At 35.0% G+C, this 19,847-nt stretch overlaps 1 protein-coding gene across 1 annotated transcript in view; it reads right to left on the reverse strand.

The window, feature by feature from the left end:
- The window catches only part of Med13 (mediator complex subunit 13), a 90,224-nt gene that overhangs the window by 58,800 nt on the left and 11,577 nt on the right, over positions 1–19,847 (reverse strand). The window contains exons 3-8 of the mRNA XM_077801016.1: positions 19,093–19,261; positions 5,190–5,335; positions 4,275–4,472; positions 2,486–2,680; positions 1,694–1,856; positions 1,190–1,300 (exon numbers count right to left, since the gene is read on the reverse strand). Of these exons, the coding sequence (XP_077657142.1) occupies positions 1,190–1,300; positions 1,694–1,856; positions 2,486–2,680; positions 4,275–4,472; positions 5,190–5,335; positions 19,093–19,261 (982 nt within the window). The remainder of the gene's footprint in view (positions 1–1,189; positions 1,301–1,693; positions 1,857–2,485; positions 2,681–4,274; positions 4,473–5,189; positions 5,336–19,092; positions 19,262–19,847) is intronic.

Consider the following 19,847-nt stretch of genomic DNA (forward strand, 5'->3'; position numbering starts at 1 on the left):
ACGCCTGTAATCCCAGCGGCTTGGGAGGCTGAGGCAAGAACTCACAAGTTCAAAAGCCAGCCTCAGCAATAGTGAGGCGCAACTCACTGAGACCCTGTCTAAAAATAAAATACAAAATAGGGCTGGAGATGTGGCTCAGTGGTTGAGTGACCCTGAGTTCAATCCCCAATACCCCCCCCAAAAAAGAGCAGGTGCAGTTGTTAACTACTTTAAATTGTAAAACAGCTAACATATCCATACTTTTTTAGTTGTAGATGGACACAATATTTATTTTTATGTGGTGATGAGGACTGAATCCAGTGCCTCACACATGCAAAGCAAGCACTCTACCACTGGGCTACAATCCAGCCCTATATCCATATTTTTATTCCAATCTATCAACAAGAGGTAAGCTTTCAACAGTATTGCCAGATATTAAAACATTACCATCCTTTAATCCAAAGAATCTAAGTAAGAATATTCAATATATACAGAAATACACCGCAATGAGTCCGTCATTATACTCAAGTAGCTAAGGTAAGAAAAACCTTGGCCCTAACTTGCAGGCATTCCATTCTGTTGGCTCATTTCCATGGGGAAAAAGGGTAGCCATCTATTCAGTTACAAGTCCTGATTAGGGATGTCAAAGCCATTATTGTTTACTTGACTGTAAAAGTATGATTTACCTTTATTTGGATAATAATATAGCTTTAGTCCCTTGCCAAAGCACATTTTCTGAATCTTATCCCAACAACTCACTTGCAGCTGCCCAAAGAAAAGAACCCGCTGCACAAAATTCAACAATGTATTTACCATAAAAAAAGAAAAATGACAGTGGAGATTTTTACTAAGTATATCACATATCATCTCTTTTATAAGAACCCTTGGGAGAAATTTCTCAGGCACAGTACTATTGAGGAACAGTTTTCTCAAGAGACATGCATCTTTTATTTTTCAGATGCTGTATATACCATAATCTAATAAAATCTCTTTTATTTGGCTGCTAGGAAAAACTTCCACAATCTACCTCTGGTATCTGGAAAATACATACATCTATAATCAGCTTCAAATGATTAAATTTTCTTTCTCGTATTTCTTTCTTCTGAAAAAAAATTCTAACACAGTGTTTACACAAACATATCCCAAACAAAGTGAATAAGAAACAACATACATATACACACAACCATCAATCAATTAAAAAATAATCTACCTCAAACAACTGCAATTTGTTCTTTGTGTGGCTTCAACAAAGTCCCAGCATGCCACTTTATCAGGAGTTTCTTCTTCACATAGACCACCTGATGAAGCAGAATACTTCCTCCTAAAATTTGAAATTACAAAATTTCTTAACATTCATAAAATTTTCTAATTTAAATTTAGCATTAAAAATAATTTTAAAAAACAAATTTCTGAACTAAAGTCATATAAATGACTGTTTAACTCTTAATTATAAGTAATTACCCAACATGAGATTTTTTTTTTTAACTTGAAAATGAAAATACATGGCTGGGAACAGTGGCACATGCCTATAATCCCCAGCCACTCAGGAAGCTGAGGCTAGAGGATCACAAGTTTGAGGCCAGCCTCAGCAATTTTGCAAGACTCTGTCTCAAATTAAAAAATAAAAAGGTGTGGGGACATAGTTCAGTAGTAGAACACCTCTGTTCATTACCCAGTATCGCTAATGAAAAATAAGAAAAACTAAAATACATACTTGTTCTGTGCTCTGTTCATATTACATTCTTGCCAAACTCTATCCACCACATGATTTGCTAACTTTCTGGGTATTTTCCCACCATGGTGGCTAGTACTATCAGAGTTGAAGCCATCAGACACTGAAGAAAATTTGACCCACTTCTGGGCAGACTGAGGATCAACTGCAAATAAACAACAAAAAAAAAATAAGCTGTAGGAGAATAAAGTAGATTTAAATTAACATTATTGAGGGTTATATTAATTTATGATACAACTTACTCAAGCTGTCTGGTAAACCTGTTCATATTTGAAACAAAAAAGAATATTAAATACTGATAGCAAAAAAATGTCAACAGGGGATGTAAATTGAATTATAGTATGTCAATTTGTTTTCCTGACTTAGAGGATCAAATAAAAATTATAGAGGCCAGGAGTATAGTTCAGTGGTAGAACACCTGCCTAACATATGTGAAGCCCTGGGTTCTTTTCCAGCACCACAAATAAGTCAATAAATTGTCTTAATTTTGGGAAATACACTAAGTATGTAGGAATGATGGGACATCATGTATGCAACTTGTTTTCAAATGGTTCAGAAAAGACTAGTGATAATGAATGTACACACAGAGGGAATAATAAAGCAAACGTTAAATTTGGGAATCTAGAAGAGGGCGTTCTCGGTAACTTTTCAGTAAGTTTTAAATTATTCCAAAATATATATATATATATATATATATATATTTTTTTTTTTTTTCCTTTCTTATGTATTCAATAGGTTTATCACCAGACTTGATGAAACAGACTAGTATAATACCTGTTTGGACTTCCTCAGGAGAAGTAGGTGGTGTAAGAGTAACTGAAGACATAGCAGGATCTCTTGTGGAAGCAGGCACTTGGTGGACACCCAAGCAAGAAGCTGAACAGTGAGAGGATGCCACAGAACTAGGCGTAGGAATGTCTGACTGGGGGACTAGAACAAAGCATGCTGGGTAGATCATTCGAACACCAGCTGAAAAGGGAAAAAAATGAACAGGAAAATTGATGACTATTGTGACTGCAGTGGAATTAGTCTCAATTCAAGAGCATATAATAGAAAAGCAGGCATACTATGACCATGTTTGCACAGAAAAGGTTTTTATCAAAATCCACTCTTTTGGCAGAAGCTATATTTTGTTTTTTAAAGAAAAGTCTTTTTGCATACTTGACCAACTAAACCATATAATTTTTTTAAATTATTACTAGAATTATGAACTATATTCTATTTTTAATCAACAGGTATACTTTAATTTTTTCCAGTGCTAGAGACTGAAGCCAGGGCCTCACCCAAGCCAAATACTACCATTAGGTCACATTCCCAGTCCTATATAGCTCTGTTTTAAAAGCCTAATAAATGTCTGTGTTTTGTTTCTGTTTTTGTCACAAATGTTCTGGTAGTAATGTTTTTACTAAAACAATACTGCTAATGTTTCTAATTAAAAAAAAATCAATGCAGCAATCTTTATATATAACATTTAGATTCCACTAAATACTGTATTATAGTCTAATCCCAATTATCTGCTCAATTACACACTCCCCATGCTTTCCATGTCTCCTAAGGTACAGTACATCTATGTCTTCACCCCACTGTGGGGCTTGGCTATGTGTCTTATTCTAAAATATATGCTATATCCTAATAGGAGTGTTAAATGTGCTTCCAGGGTCAGTAGCAGCCTCTTTTACTTCTTTTACTCTTCTACTTCTCCTAGTAGATTAGCATTCCCTAGTGTAAAGGTTACCTTGGTAACCTTGGTCCTTGAATGAAAAAACATACAGAACAGAGCCAATGTGAAAACAGCTGACCTAGGCAGAGTACACTAAAGCAACAAGTTCTTTAGAAACATTTTCTGTTATTGGAGATGAGAGTTTTATTAAATGTTCAAGCACTGTATAACACAAGTTTTCACTTTCCAGCCTCCAAATATTGATTTGTTCACAATTATTCCGTCCCATCTTTAGCATGCTTCCCTTCAGATAGAATATATTTCCCTATCTCAATAACTTTTGCATGGACAAGTAACTAATTTTTCTTTTGTTGGATACTGGAGGTTGAACCCAGGGGCACTTTTACCACTGAGCCACATCCTCAGCCCTTTTTATTTTGAGACAGGGTCTCACCAAGTTGCTGAGGCTAGCCTGGAACTTGTGATCCTCCTCCATCAGCCTCCCAAGTCACTGGGATTATAGGCATGCACCACCATGCCCAGCTATGTAACTAGTTTTGTCCAATGATAAGTGAGCAGATGTAATATACACCATATTCCAGCAGAAGCTTTAGCTATACTTATACGGTTAGGTTTGGTTCCTAATGTTTTGATTGTTCTTTTAAGATTAGTGTGTCCCAGATACTGGGACTCCTTTAACCTACATTACAGAATGAGAAGATATATGGTGCCAAACCATGGCCAAGTATCAGGCCTTCTGTAATCCAAACAGGAAGTAGGCAACACACAGATGCTTGGTGCTGAAAGCCACTGAGGTATTAAAATTGTTTGTTACTCAGTAAAATCTAACTAATACAGACAGCCACATGGTTTCCCCTTCAGATTAATACTCAGAATCCATACCAACAAGAACTTCTACTGCAGCTAAAGAATCATCTTCCCAATCCATATCTTCCTGTTTTTCTTCAGACATCTCCTTCAAGGAACATGAAATAGGATAGAACTGTTTCCATTCACCAATCAATTTTTTTGTAGCTGAATCAGACATCTTGAATGCCTGTCCTGTGAGAGTGCCATTTAGTCCAAATGGGCTTAAGATAACTAGAAACCCAGAGCAGACATCAAGTAAGTAACTAAAGACTATTACACCAAATAAGATCATGTTGAATAGTGTGACAAGTAATTATGCAATTCTAAAAACTATTAAAAATATGTCTACCCCCAACTCAGAAATACAAAGAATTCCATCAGGAATTGAGGTATCTGTAATATTCTTCAATTTCTCTTGACTAAAAAAGCAATTTGAGGAAAACGATGTGAATATACAACTCTAAGTACTTACAATGGACTGCAACATAAATTTAAACATTAGATTTTAAGATCAAATTAACACATTTCTAGTCCTTAAAACAAACCAGCAATCTCTTAAAACATTTTTCCTACTGGAGTTTAATGTTTTTATGGTATAGATGATATTGAAAGTTCCTGTGTAACAATGTTAAACATGGCTTACTTATATGACCTGACACACAGGATAATCTTGAAAAATTAACAGGTAATGCTATTTAACAGAACACATTAAAACTTTAATATTTGTTTTCATGGATTTTAAAAAATAATTCTTACATTAATAAACATACTTTGTTGACTTAATACTCTAATGAGAGAAAAGAAAGAAAGCCACATCAAAATCATCACTAGGCTAAAGATCAGGGGCAAAATTCCACCAAGCCCAATATGCAAAATTAGCAACTTCAATAAGAATATTCTTGAAATAACAATAAAAGATCAAATTCCTAAGCCAATAAAATAATCTACCTTGAAACGAGCTATTAGATTGCTGAGCAAGGGTGATGTGCTCTTCACTGAGAAGATATACAGGTTGATGTTGGTTAATTTCCACACTGGTACAAACATTGCTTTCTCCATGCAAGAAAAAGGTGAAAGAGCAGGACAAATGTTCACTAATAAAGAAGAAAAAGTTGTATTTTAGTGATGATTAACAGCAAAAAAAAAAATAAAAATAAAAAAAATAAAAAATACATAAAAAATAACTAGCTTTTCTTTATTAAGAAGTTATAACACAAAAAACGCATACTTTCTTTAACCCAGGAATGCTTCATCTGAAGGAAAAAAGTCATAGACGCAAGCAAATATTTAGTTGTAAGAAAGGTGGTTCACAGCACTATTTATGACTTTTTTTAAAAAGCTGCAAAATAGATGAACCAGTTAAACAAGTTAGGTACACCCACATGTATATATATATCTATTATTATATAACCACAAAAAAGTTGGGAGAGAGGGTTTAATAGAAAGTAGACGACTATCAAAATAGCATGGTCTTAAATTATTTAGAAGAAATAAGAATTTTCCTTTATTAAAGAAGAATAGCAAAAAAATTAATGGCCACAATTTTTATTTTGTTCATTTTCACCCTCTCTGTAAGAAATACAAATATATAAACAGGCCATGGTAGAGCTTATCTGTAATCTCAGCACTTGGGAGGCTCAGGCAACAGATGACTTGGGCCCATGAGTTCAACATCAGCCTGGACAACACAGTAAGACCCCATCTAAAAATATACCTATTAATACAAATATGTTTTCTTGTTTTATTATTTCTGACATTGAGACATATCCAATTAATCATTTAATGAAATAATCTCTCAACCAATCAACCAATGAAATGATTTGAAAGCAATCCTAGAATCAAGGACAGATGTAAATACTCTATGAGGTGTGTCTGGGTATTCAGATTGGAAAATAAAAATGCCTTAGGACAGAAGATGTATCCTTAAGACAGATTTAGACAGTGGCAAAGAAAGGAATGAGATTATACACTAAGAATCTACTTTTCTTATTTTTTCTCCACACATTTTAAGAAGTCCTTTAAAATATGATCATTAATCAAATCATAACCTGTTAAACATGAATAAACCCTCTTGAATTTTTTCCAGACAAGGCAGAGCAAAATGAATTGGAATAATAGAACTAAGTATTTCATTTTAAAAAAATTTTTTAGTTGCCAACGAACCTTTATTTTATTTATTTATATGTGGTGCTGAGAATCTAACCCAGTGCCTCACTCATGCTAGACAAGGGCTCTACCACGGAGCCATAACCCCAGCTCCCAAGTATTTCTTTGTCTAAAGTTGATAGAACAAGAAATTGAAATCAATCATTCAAGTTATGAAAGTAATTTAGAGAAGCTGGTTTGAAGGTATTATTTATCTCAACTGAATATTCATAGACACAAACTGAACTTATCTCTGGAATTATGGTAGTAACCACCAGAAGCACTAAACAAAAAGTTTAAAAACAAAGTAACCTAGTTATTTCTGGGAATGGGAATGGAGTATTAGAGCAGGATTTTTTTTAAATCACACCATTCAGTGCTACTTGAATTAAAATTACTTTTAAAAGTTTTAAAATACTGAATTCTACACATTATTCAGTAGTTAATATATCTTTCGGCTCTAATAGTTTTTAGTATTAAACACTGCAGAACTAACTAAATTTTTACAGAAAAATTGCAAAGATACTACAGAGAGATCCATATCCCTTCACCCAGTTTTCATTAACATGCTACATCTGTCAAAAAATAAACTTACATTGATATGTCACTATCAGTTGAACTCCAGTCTTTTATTTAAATTTTCCACTTAGGCTTTTTTTCCATCTCGGGATCCAATCCTGAGATTTGACACTACATTGCAGATACCATATTGCATTTGACGAATAATTTTGTTTTTTGTTTCTTTGGTTTTGTTGTGGTTCTAGGGATTGAATCTGGGGCACTCTACCACTGACCTACATCTCCAGCCCTTTCATTTTTTGAGACAGGCTTCTCTAAATGCCCAGGCTGAGCCTGAACTTACAATTCTGCCTCATTTTCTCAAGTAGCATGCTCCACTTCACCCAAGATACCAGTATTTCTTTATTTTTTCATTTTGTTTTTTTGTTTCCGGGGATTGAACTCAGGGGCACTCAACTACTGAGCCACATCCCAGCCCTACTTTGTATTTTATTTACAGACAGGGTCTAACTGAGTTGCTTAGTGCCTCGCTGTTGCTGAGGCTAGTTTGAACTCAGGATCTTCTTTTCTCAGTCTCCCAAGGTGCTAGGATTACAGGCGTGGGCCACCTCAACATTACTAGGGGGAATAATTATTCTGATATACTACAGCACCTTATATCAACATACCTCCGATATCCATTACTTCTCTGACCTCATTTCTCACTAGACTTCCTCTGAAGCTACCATCTCCCTGCTGTTCCTTAAATATAGCAAGCCTCGCCAAGCATGGTGGCACACACCTGTAAACTCAAGAGACTTGGAAGTATGAGGCAAGAGGATCACAAATGCAAGTCCCAGTAACTTAGTGAGGCCATAAACAATTTGGCCACACCCAGTCTCAAAATAAAAAATTTAAAAAGAGGCTAGGGATGTAGCTCAGCAGGAAAGCACTGCTGGGTTCAATCCTTCATACCCCGCCCCCCCACCCCACCCCCCCGCCAAAAAAAAAAAAAAAAAAAAAAAAACCTTACCTAAATTTACCTTCTTCAGGAATTTATTCAAAAGATTTTGTCTACACAAACATTTCACTGATGACTTGTATGCTTCTTGGTGGTTTTTAGGGGGGTACCAGAGATTAAACTGAACTGAGGGGTACTTAACCCCTGAACCACATCCACAGCCCTTTTTATATTTTGAGACTGGGCCTCAGTAAATTGCTGAGGCTGACCTCAAACCTGCAATCCTCCTGCCTCAGCCTCTGGGAGTTCCTGGTATTACAGGGTTGTGCCACCACACCCCAGCCACTTTTCTGCTCTTGAGTGTCCTCTTTTTTGATACAATTCTGTAATTAAAACTGAGAGGGCTGGGGTTGTGGCTCAGTGGTAGCACATGTGAGACCCTGGGTTCGATCCTCAGAACCACATATAAATAAATAAAATAAAGATATTGTATCCAACTACAACTAAAATATAAATATTCTTAGAAAAAAATAGTTAGAGATATAAATACATAATAATTTCTAAATAATATTTTAATCTTAGCAAACTACTGATGTTTAATTTCTGAGAGCTACATGCCCATCAAGCTCTTTATATGTATGGACAAAAATAGAAACCAATTTTCAAAGCATTTTCTTTCGACTATTAAAAAAAAAAAAAGGATGAGGGCTGGGGATGTGGCTCAAGGGGTATCGCACTCGCCTGGCATGCTCGGGGCGCGGGTTCAATCCTCAATACCACATAAAAATTTTTTTAAAAAGATATTGTGTTCACCTAAAACTAAAAAATAAATATTAAAAAAATTTTTTTTAAAAAGGGATGAGGCTACATAACAGAATGCTAAAAATTAAAGAATAAATAAAAAATAATCTTCAACTGGTTAGAGCAACTATGCATTTTTCTTTTCTTTTTTTTAATTTATTTTTTAGTTTTAGGTGGACATAATATCTTTATTTAATTTTATGTGGTGCTGAGGATCGAACCCAGTGCCCCATGAGTGCTAGGCAAGCACTCTACCACTGAGCCACAACCCCAGGCCCATGCATTTTTTCAATATGAAAAGCAATTACAGATTTTAGATTTTAGAACACTTAAATATGTCTTAGTAGAGGGGTCAAATCTTTTTAGAATAGAAAGGAGAAAAACTAACAATGAGATGCCAAAGAAGACATTTATTAAGAAAAAGACTCAAGTAAGAATAAACTATTATACAGAGAAATTATAATTTGATTACTATTAGGGATCAAGTAAACATACTATAGAAACAATTATGAAAACTGTATGCTTACTTAGTAACTGGAGACCAAATTTCAAAATGTGGGCTGTAAATACTCGAAATAATATTTGCAAATATAAGCAATAACCTCAATAGTTCCTTAGCATTAAAAGACAAAAGGGGCTAGAAGACTTAATTTTGTATCTTCACATCTACTGCTCCTTTAATCAGAAGTATAGTTCTTAAAAATACTGTTTTCAATTCAGGCACAGTAGCATATACCTATAATAAAACTACTCTGGAGGATTACAAGTTCAATGCAGCTCAGTAGTTAAGTGTTTGCTGAGCGTGTGGGAGGTTTCTGAGTTCAATCCCACTGCCTGCTTTCCCCCCAAAAAAGTGCTTTCGTTTCACAGAAGAAATTTTTATTTATTTATTTTTGGTTCTGGGGTTTGAAAAGTCACTTTATCACTGAGTACATCCCCAGCCCTTTTAATTTTTTATTTTCAGACATGGTCTCCCTAAGTTGTTTACGGTCTTGCCAAATTTCCGAGGCTGGCCTCAAACTTTCAATCCCACTCCGTCAGACTACCAAGTTGCTGGGACGTAGAAGAAATTTTAAATAAGAAAATGGATAGGAATCAAAATGGATTTTTCTTATGACAATAAAACTAAATATGTGCCAGGCATGTGGAGCACACCTACAATACCAGCAGCTTGGGAGGCTGAGGCAGGAGAATGGTGAGTTCAAAGCCAGCCTCAGCAATAGGAAGGTGCTAAGAAACTCAGTGAGCCCTGTCCCAAAATAAAATACTAAACAGGGCTGCGGATGTGGCTCAGCCGTTGATTGTTCAATCCCCAGTACCAAAAAAAAAAAAAAAAAGAAAAAAGAAAATATGCTAAAAATTAGTTTCCTAAGTAGAACAATGCAATATGAAAAATGTTTTAAAGAAATACATTAACTACTCATAAATGTTATTTAGGAAAACAAAATTACAAAATTATGAAGATCATCTTTTAACTTTCCCAGCAGTCTTTCCAGATGCCCAATGAGCACTTGATTCACTTTTTAAACTAGAAAAGAAAATTTGACTGTCTGATATAAATTTGACTTCCAGGGTCTTTCTAAAGAGACTACTTCAGCCTCCTGAGATGCTGGGTTACAGGTGTTCGCCAGAGTGACAGGCCATTTTGTATTCCTTTTTTTTAAGTTGTAGTTGAACAACACCTTTATTTCACTTGTTTATTTTTTTTTGTACATGATGCTGAGGATCAAACCCAGGGTCTCCCACGTTCGAGGCGAGCGCTCTACAGCTGAGCCACAACCCCAGCCCCCCATTTTGTATTCTTAAACACAAAATGTTACCACTGCTCTCCACTCCCACTCTATCTACAATAGCTCTCAATTCCTACAGTCTGATCAAAGAAAAAATCACCACCTATGATACTAGCAAATGATCCAACATAGCCTTATCTTCTTGTAATTTAATGGTTTAAAGTAACCCATGTTTATACATAATATTGGAGAAAAAAATATTCTATAAATGGGATAATAATTTCTAACATTCTTATATTAAGGCAATACTCTAGTCAGAATGTTATCAAAGAATTTTAGGTTGATACTGACATAATAAATTCAGAATGGCTTTTCTTTCAGGGAGAAATATTATCATTTATAACACCATTGAACCATGGTCCTTAGTATTTAAAAAGTAAAATTAAAACAAGTAGTGGGACATGGTGATGCACACCTGTAATCCCAGAAGCATGAGAGGCTCAGGCAGGAAGATGATAAATTCAAGGCCAGCCTCAGCAATTTAGTGAGATCCTATCTTAAAATAAAAACTAAAGGGGCTGGGGATGTGGCTCAAGCGGTAGCGCGCTCGCCTGGCATGCGTGCGGCCCGGGTTCGATCCTCAGCACCACATACCAACAAAGATGTTGTGTCTGCCGATAACTAAAAAAGAAAAAAAATAAAATAAAATAAAAAATAAAAAATAAAATAAATAAAAATAAAAACTAAAAAGAACTGGGGATGTAGTACAAAGGTAGAGGATCCTTGGGTCCCCAATACAAAAAAAAAAGAAAACTCAAATACATGATAAATATACCACTATGAATACAGTTTTTACATATCATACACTAATTAAAATAATAAAATTAGAGGAATTAGTTAAGTAAAACAAGCAAGTGCATCAAGGGGAAAGGGAAAGTACAGGGAATGAGAATGGTCAAATTATGTTATGTGTATGTAAAAATATTGATTTCCATTGTTTTTAAGAAATGTTGTGTCTGCCAAAAACTGAAAAATAAATATTAAAAAATTCTCTCTCTCTCTGCCTCTCTCTTAAAAAAAAAAAAAAAAAAAAGATTGTAGAAAATACTACTCTTTTCCAGGAGCTAACACTATAAGAAACAAAAATGCACAAATGAGACAGAATTTTATAAATGAGATCTGAACACATAATTATATATTGATATTGACTTATACCAGATCAATATATATTATTCTATGTTCTTATCCTTACATAACTCATTCACTCTATCTAGCATCTACCTTTCCTTCTTTCTAAATCTCTCAATATACTGCTATGTACAATATACTAATTTGGTCCTGTTTTCAAAACATCAAATATTTTAAAAATAAAAAAGAATTTTCATTAAATAAGAAAATGTTGACTTAAAACCCTAGTTATCCAACTAAAAAATAGAGAAAAGACTTAGACATTTCTCCAAAAATGATGTTCAAATGGCCAGTAAAAAAATCATTCTTAGCTACACATTAAGAAAATACAAATCAAAAATACATTAAGATACCACTTCACTCCTATAAAGATGGCTATTACTTTTTTAAAAACTGAAAAATAACAAGTGGTGAGAATGTATAGAAATTGAAATTCTTTACAACTTTGATGGGAATGTAAAATACTGAAGCCACCATGGAAAATAGTATGGCAATTTCTCAAATAATTAAACTTAGGATTACTGTATCTAGAATTTTTCACTTTTGAGAGTGTACCCAAAGAAATGAAAACTACAACTTGAAGAGATACCTGTACACCAATGTTTATAGCAGCATTATTCACAATAGCCAAATGCTGAAACCAACTCAAATGTCCAATGACAAATGGATAGATTAGCAAAATGTGGTAAATAACATAGAATGGAATATTATTTAGCCTTTAAAAAAATACAGTCAAATGTTACAACATGGAAGAATCTTGAAAATATTATGCAAACTGAAATGACATAAAAGAGCAAATACTACATGGTTCCATTTATATTAGGTGTATGGAATATTCAGATTCACAGAGAATTTATTATTTTATGGGCATATTTTCAGTTTGGGAAGATGAAAAAGTTCTGGAAATAGACAGTAGTGGGATGGTTGCACAATAATATTAGTCTACTTAATGCCAGGAAGCTACACACTAAAAAATTATGAAAACTGAAAATTTTTACATTACTTTTTTTTGGGGGAACTGGGGACTGAACCAAAGGTGCTTCACCACTGAGCTACATTCCAAGTCGTTTTTCAATTTTTTGAGACAGAGTCTCACTAAATTGCTGAGGCTGGCCTCAAACTTGTGATCCTTCTGCCACCAGTCACCTCCTGGTGACTCAAGAGGCACCAGCATTATAGGTATGAGCCACCACACCTAGCTATTACATATATTTTATCACAAAAAAAACCCTAGTCATCTTAATTTCCAGAATATTACATGAGTTCATTTCCAAATGTTATCTTAAACATTAGAATCTTTTAAAATTCCAAAATATGAGCCTATCATAGTGACACACACTTATAATCCCAGTTACCCAGGAAGATAAGGCAGAAGGTCTCTCTGGGCAACTCAGCAAGACTCTCTCAAATTTTTAATTAAAAGGCTGGGGATGTATGTCAGAGGTAAAACACTTGACTAGTATAGTATCAGAGCTCTGAGGTCAATCCCCAATACGGTGGGGAGGGGAGAATCCAAATCCTAGGTCACAGACCCAAGTTAAGACACCAGTAGCAGTACTTTTCTGAAGCTCTCCAGCTGGTTTTCATATCCAGACAAGTTTAGAAATCACTGTATTAGTCTATATTTCTGCAGCCTTTAGCTGTTTTAAAATATTATTATTTTACTATTTCTTACCATTTTAAAGATGTAAGTATTTGAAATATAATAGGCTACAGAGTATACAATCGATTGCATATTTTTCATGCCCTATAATCCAGCTACAATACTTAGCTGTATGACTTTGGAAAAATTACTTAACTTCTCTCTGCTTCAGGCTTATTACTCATAAAAATGGAGTAATGACAGACTGTAAGAATTTCATTAAAACAAATAAACCCTAATTGTGAATAATATCTGGCCAGTTCTGGTTAGGTAAGTTCCTTACTCTCTTCTTCCCTGCAGAAAAAAATTTCTATTATTCACTTCTCAAAGGAACAACTGAAAAAGATTTGTATGTATCAACATAGCTAAAAACTACAGTAAGAAAAGCTCAAGGGGAGGGAAAAAAATGAGAATTTTTTTCTTAGCACTTAATTTTTCTCATAAACATTCTTGGAAAGCGTTAACACGTTAAAATCTGATCGTGCAAATCCAAATGATTTAACAGAGAAATGCACAAGTATTATGGCTGTACTTCAGAAATGTGATACATGATTATCTGTTGACAGCCATTAAGGACAAACCAATACAAACAAACAACACAGGGGAGGGGCAGACAAAAGATGTGTCAAGCCTGAAGGAACTACACCTAACTCAGTAAATGGTGGGTATCCTGACATAGGTATAGCATTCTCCTGCCTTTAAAAACTCTTACACTATCACAGTCTAGTAGACAATTCCAGGAAGGTTTACAGATCATCAGGCATTAGATATCTTTCGTCAATAAACATTACCAAGTTCAGTTAAGCTTGAAGCCCTAGAATCATGTTGTTAATAGCCAAATATATCCATTTAACTACTGATGACTTAAAATGTAGCCAGTCCAAACTGACTGAGATCCACTCAAGATAAAACACATGCTAGGAATTCAAAAACTCATTTCAAAGAAAACCCCAACTATTTCATTAGTATCTTCTGTAGATTTAATTACATGCTGAAATATTATTTTAGATATACTATATTAAAAAATTGTTAAAATTAATTTCACCTGAATTTTGATTGTTTATTTTTGTTTTACTTTTAACCATCTAGCAGAAATTTTAAAATTACTTATGTGGCTTACTTTGTATTTTTATTGAACAGTGCTACTCTGAAATACAACAAAGGAAATAAGTCCTTAAAAAATATAATCGCAGTAGCTCTCAGCTTCTCTATAAGTTCAGGTTTTCAGAGAAAACCAATCAAAGGACACAGTAAAGCTATTAATAGCTACTACTTTTGTAGCACAAATTTACATCTCATGGCACTTTTTTCCTCCCCTGGCAGTACTGGGGACTGAAGCCAGGGGTGCTCTATCACTGACAGCCTAAGCCCTTTGTATTTTTTATCTTGAGACAGGGTCTTGCTAAGTTAGTGAGGATCTCAGTAAGCTGCTGAGCTGGCTTTGAATTTATAATCCTCTTGCCTCAGCCTCCCAATTTGGGATTAAAGGAGTATGCCACTGTGCCAGGGTTTTATTTTTAATTAATTTTGGAGATCAGGAGATAATGTAAAAGCCTAGTGGGGCAGAAGATAAATACACCTTTATGGGTGAAACTTAAAGCATATTCTTTCATCTGCTGTCTTTAAAACAAAAAACAAAAACACTTGGTTGCTCCTGCTCAGAACGACCTGTTCTCAGTCTTGAATGTACTCTTGCTTCCTATTTAATAAAATCTGCTTGCTGTCACAAAAAATAAATAAGTAAAACCGTGACCAACTTCTTTAATGAAGCACCAAATATGTTAATTATAAATTTAAGGGAAGTTTCTGAACTTCCTCCAATGACAGAAATGTCATACAATACTCAATACAAAAGCCACTAGTCATATAACAAGCACTTGAAAGGCAGTTTGCAAAACTGAAGTTTTTTTGTTTTTCGTTTTTTTCCCCACAGATACTGGGGGAAAAAGACCCAGGGTCTTGTGCATGTTAAGCAAGCACCATACCACTGAGCTATATCCCTAGCCCTAATTTCAATAAATTGAATTTAAATTGACATAAGTGGCTAGTGGACATATTAGACAGCACAGGTCTAAGACATCTTTTTTTGCAGTACTGAGGACTGAACCCAGGGCCTTGAGCCTGCTAGGTAAGTACTACACTACTGAGTTACATTCCCAGCCCTAATTTCAATTAACTGAATTTAAAGAGTCACAAGTGGCTAGGGACTACCATACTTGGCAGCACAAATCTAAAATATCTTTATGCAGGTTTGGAGGAAGAGGACTAGGACTGAACCCAGGGGCGCTACATTTGCAGCTTTTTAAATATTTCACTATTTTATTTATTTGTTTACAGTACTAAGAATTGAACCCAGGAGTGCTTTATCACTTAGCTACATCACAGGCCCTTCTTTTTTTTTTTTTATTTTGAAATAAAGTCTTGCTAAGTTTCCCAGGCTGGCCTCAAACATGCCATCCTCCTGCCTCTCAGCCTCCAAAGTAGCTAGGATTACAAGTGCGTGCCAGTAGGCTAAACAACACGTTTTTTCCTATAAGGATCCAGATACAGCTGAGCTGGGGAGGTAGATCAGTGGTAGAGCACCTGCCTACTACTTGTGATGCCCTGGGTTTGATTCCCAAAATTGCAAAAAATAAAATAAAAAGATCAAAATATATATTTCAAACTAAGTATTTTAGGCTTTGTAGGCCATCTGTCTGACACAGTTATTCAACTCTGCTATAATTTTTTTTTAATTTTAATATTTATTTTTTAGTTATCGGCAGACACAACATCTTTGTTTGTATGTGGTGCTGAGGATCGAACCTGGGCCGCAGGCATGCCAGGCGAGCACGCTACCGCTTGAGCCACATCCCCAGCCCTCTGCTATAATTTTTTGAGCACTTTTCAGGTAGGCTAAGGCCAGATAAGGTGGCATACACCTTTAATCCCAGTTACATGGAGGCTGAGGCAGAAGAATTGAGAATTTGAAGCCAAACTGGACAATATAACAAGACCTTGTCTTGATAAATAAATAAATGAATATCGTTACAATAAAATAGGCTAGGCTAAGTTACAATATTCAGTAGGTTTAATCCATTTTTGGCATATTTTCAAATTAGGGTTTATTAGGACAAAAATCCCATCATAAGCCAAGAAGCATTTGTAAAATAGAACAAATATAATTAATACACTGGAATAAATTGTGTGAATGAGGACGGACTCTCTAATTTCTTATTATACTTTCACCTTTTCACCTAAAGAAAGCACTTTATGGCTTCTCTGTGGCATATCTGAATAGTTCCACTCTCTTATCAATATTCTCATACTTTGGAGCCATTATAAGTAAAATAAGGGTTACTTGAATACAAGCAGATGACAAGTGATCTGATAACTAAGAGGGCTACTAAAGGACTAACAAGAGGGTAGCTATACAGCATAAATATTCTGGACAAAGGAAAGAGTCAGGTTCTGGGCTGGACAGAGTGGGACTGCACAAAATTTTACCATATTACTCAGAATGAGGCACAATTTTTAAAACTTATGAATTGTTTATTTCTGGAATTTTTCCATTTAACATTTTCAGACCTCAGTTGGCTGTGGGTAACAAAAACCAAAAGCAAATTAAACTGTAGAAGAAGAAGTATTGTTTATGGTGGACACTGCTAATTGCCTACCCCAAATCCACATTCCCTCCTTCTTCTGTCTATTCCCTTTTCTTCTTCTTTTTTTTTTTTTTAGTTGACGGACTTTTATTTTATTTATATTAACTTATATACAGTGCTGAGAATTGAACCCAGTGCCTCACACTTCCAAGTCAAGTGCTCTACACTGAGCCACAATCCCAGCACCGCCTTTTAATCTTACTAAGAAAACTCCTACATTGTTCTTAGTGGTTATTTTATTTTTCCAAATAAAAGGTACTTCTTTCTGTTAGAATGGCCAGTGATACATCAGGTTTCCAATAACTAATCTTCTCTCTGCCCTCATCTTCTGCATATCAGGTGTGAAGGTTCAATATCCACTGGGAGTATAAGAATGAAGCTAAATATTGAAGATGTCCCAGCAGAAGAATATAAGGAACCTTAAATCCTTGACAACAATACTAAACAAGATACACCAGAATTATCTACCTCCAGATTCCTTACTACTTGCCATGTAACCCAGATACTTAAGTTTTCCTGCCATTTGCAGAATGCATTCCTATGTTATTTTGTTAACAATAAATTTGTCAATTTTCAGAGGGAGGGGAAATCAAAGAACTTTTATATTCCCAAAATTATCTACTCATCTAATCAACTAAAAAGAAAAGCTTGAAAAAAAACACCAGGTGTACATGAAAAGATGATAGGCATATATAATCATAACCAAATGTTTACTTCATATCTTCCCACATCATTCAGAAAAACAAATTCCCTTAAGTTTCTCTACTTGCCATTGGTTCATCTCAAAGCCTCACTTATTCAACAACTGCTTAGGACTGAATTTTCTGATAGACTATTTTGTATTATTCAAATCACAGAGAAATGTAGTAACCTGAAACTTTTAATTGAAGAAGAAAAGAGTTATCTAGGGGCTGGGGATGTGGCTTAAGCGGTAGCGTGCTCGCCTGGCATGGGTACGGCCCAGGTTCGATCCTCAGCACCACATAAAAACAAAGATGTTGTGTCTTCCGAAAATTAAAATGTAAATAAAATATTTAAAAAAAAGAAAAGAGTTATCTCTTGTAAAGCCTTCCATGCCAAACTCAGAAAGTTAAGTGTTGTGTGCTTTCTCTCATATGTGGAAGCTAGAGAGGAAAAAGGAAAAGAAAACTGAGGGGAATCTCATGAAAATGGAAGGGAGACCAGCAGAGTAGAGAAAAAGAATGGTGGCGGGAGGGAAGAAGAAAAAAAAAGAGGAGGAGGGAGCAAGAAGGAGGGAAGGGCATGGGGGAATAATAAAGACGAAATTATATTATTTTTTTAAATATTTATTTTTTAGTTGTAGTTGGACACAATGCCTTCATTTTATTTATTTATTTATTTATTTTTATGTGGTGCTGAGGTTCAAACCCAGGGTCTCGAACCTGCGAGGAAAGCGCTCTACCGCTAAGCCACAACCCCATCCCCAAATTATACTATTTTGTTTTTTCTTTTTTTGGTACTGAGGTAAGGTGCCCCTGGGTACGATTGTGCCACATCCCCAGTCTTTTTATTTTTTCTTTTGAGACAGGGACTAAGTTGTTGATGCTGAACTCAAACTGTGACCCTCCCATTTCAGCCTCCCAAATCACTAAGATTACAGGCATGCATCAACACACCTAGTCAAATCATATTGTCATATTATGTGCATGTATGAATATGTAACAACAAATCCTACTAGTATGTATAATTATAATGTGCCAATTAAAAATATGGGAAAAATAAATAAAAAATTTTTAAAAAGGCAGTTTTTTACAATGTATATGTTAAAGGGCAAGTAAAGTGGTCAACAAATGCTTGAGCCAGGCATGGTGGCATATACCTGAAGTCCCAGCTACTCACAAGACTGATATGAGATCACTTGAACCCAGGAGTTTGAGGTCGGCCTGGGCAATTTAATGAAACCTTTCCCCAAAAACTGCTGGGCATAGTGGCACAGTCCTATCATCCTAGCTACTAAAGATATTGAGAAAGAAGAATCACAAGTTCAAGGCCAGCCTCAGGAACTTAAGGAAATGAAGCTCAGTGGCAAAGATCTATCCTGATACACTTGATGCCCTGAATTCAATCGCCAGTAGGACAAAGAAAAGGGAAAAGAAAAAAGCATATAACAGAATACTTAGAGTGCTTTGCCAAAGTTAACTTCCTGAACACGTGCATTCATTCTCTGTAGTTATAAAATGAAAAAGAAATATTAAAAAAAAAGTTAATTAAGACAGCTTACCTTTTATTTATAGGTTTTTCATCTTTTTCATAAGGCTTTACAAACCACTTGCCAATACGTACAAAGTTCCGGTTCATTAAACACCGTTCCAACAGATTGTGAACTGCTTTGAAAAGCAGAGTACGGCATTCATAGGAAAGACCATTCTCCCACACTCCATCTTCCTCTTCTAAATAAGAAATGAAGGAAGCAAAAAGCAGTAAATAAAAGTTACAGTTTAAGTTCTATATTCACAATCCCTACTCTACCTAAGAAAATTAAACTACAATCACTCGATATATTTCTAGACATCAAAGTATCAGGTTTCAAAGTTACTCCCCAAGAAATAAAAGGCCTAAGTGCTATGCATTCTATCAAGTTGCCTGAAGTTTATTTGCACAATGTAAAATATGGGAATAATATTATAAATGTATTGATTCATTTCTCTATCAATGAAAAGTCCACCTGCTTGTATAATTTGGAAAATATTAAACATACTCTATGGTGCCAATTTCTAAACTGGCTCACTTACTAGTTACCTTCTCCTAATTCTTTCAATCATTCGACCTGCCTCCACTCCCTCCAAAAAAAAACAGCACCAGCCAATTAATAATTAAATTCAAAACATTTCATGTCCATTGGCATTCTAATTCACGACTCAACTATAAAATTAATTGATGAAGAAAAAGAAAGCCAGTGGCACAGAGCCTAACAAGCAACGCATTATCAGCTACCTTAGGTCTCATTTTAACCAAATGATTTCCATGATTATTATT

Source organism: Urocitellus parryii, chromosome 7 (assembly GCF_045843805.1).
Source record: "Urocitellus parryii isolate mUroPar1 chromosome 7, mUroPar1.hap1, whole genome shotgun sequence".
Classification (NCBI taxonomy): Eukaryota; Metazoa; Chordata; class Mammalia; order Rodentia; family Sciuridae; genus Urocitellus; species Urocitellus parryii.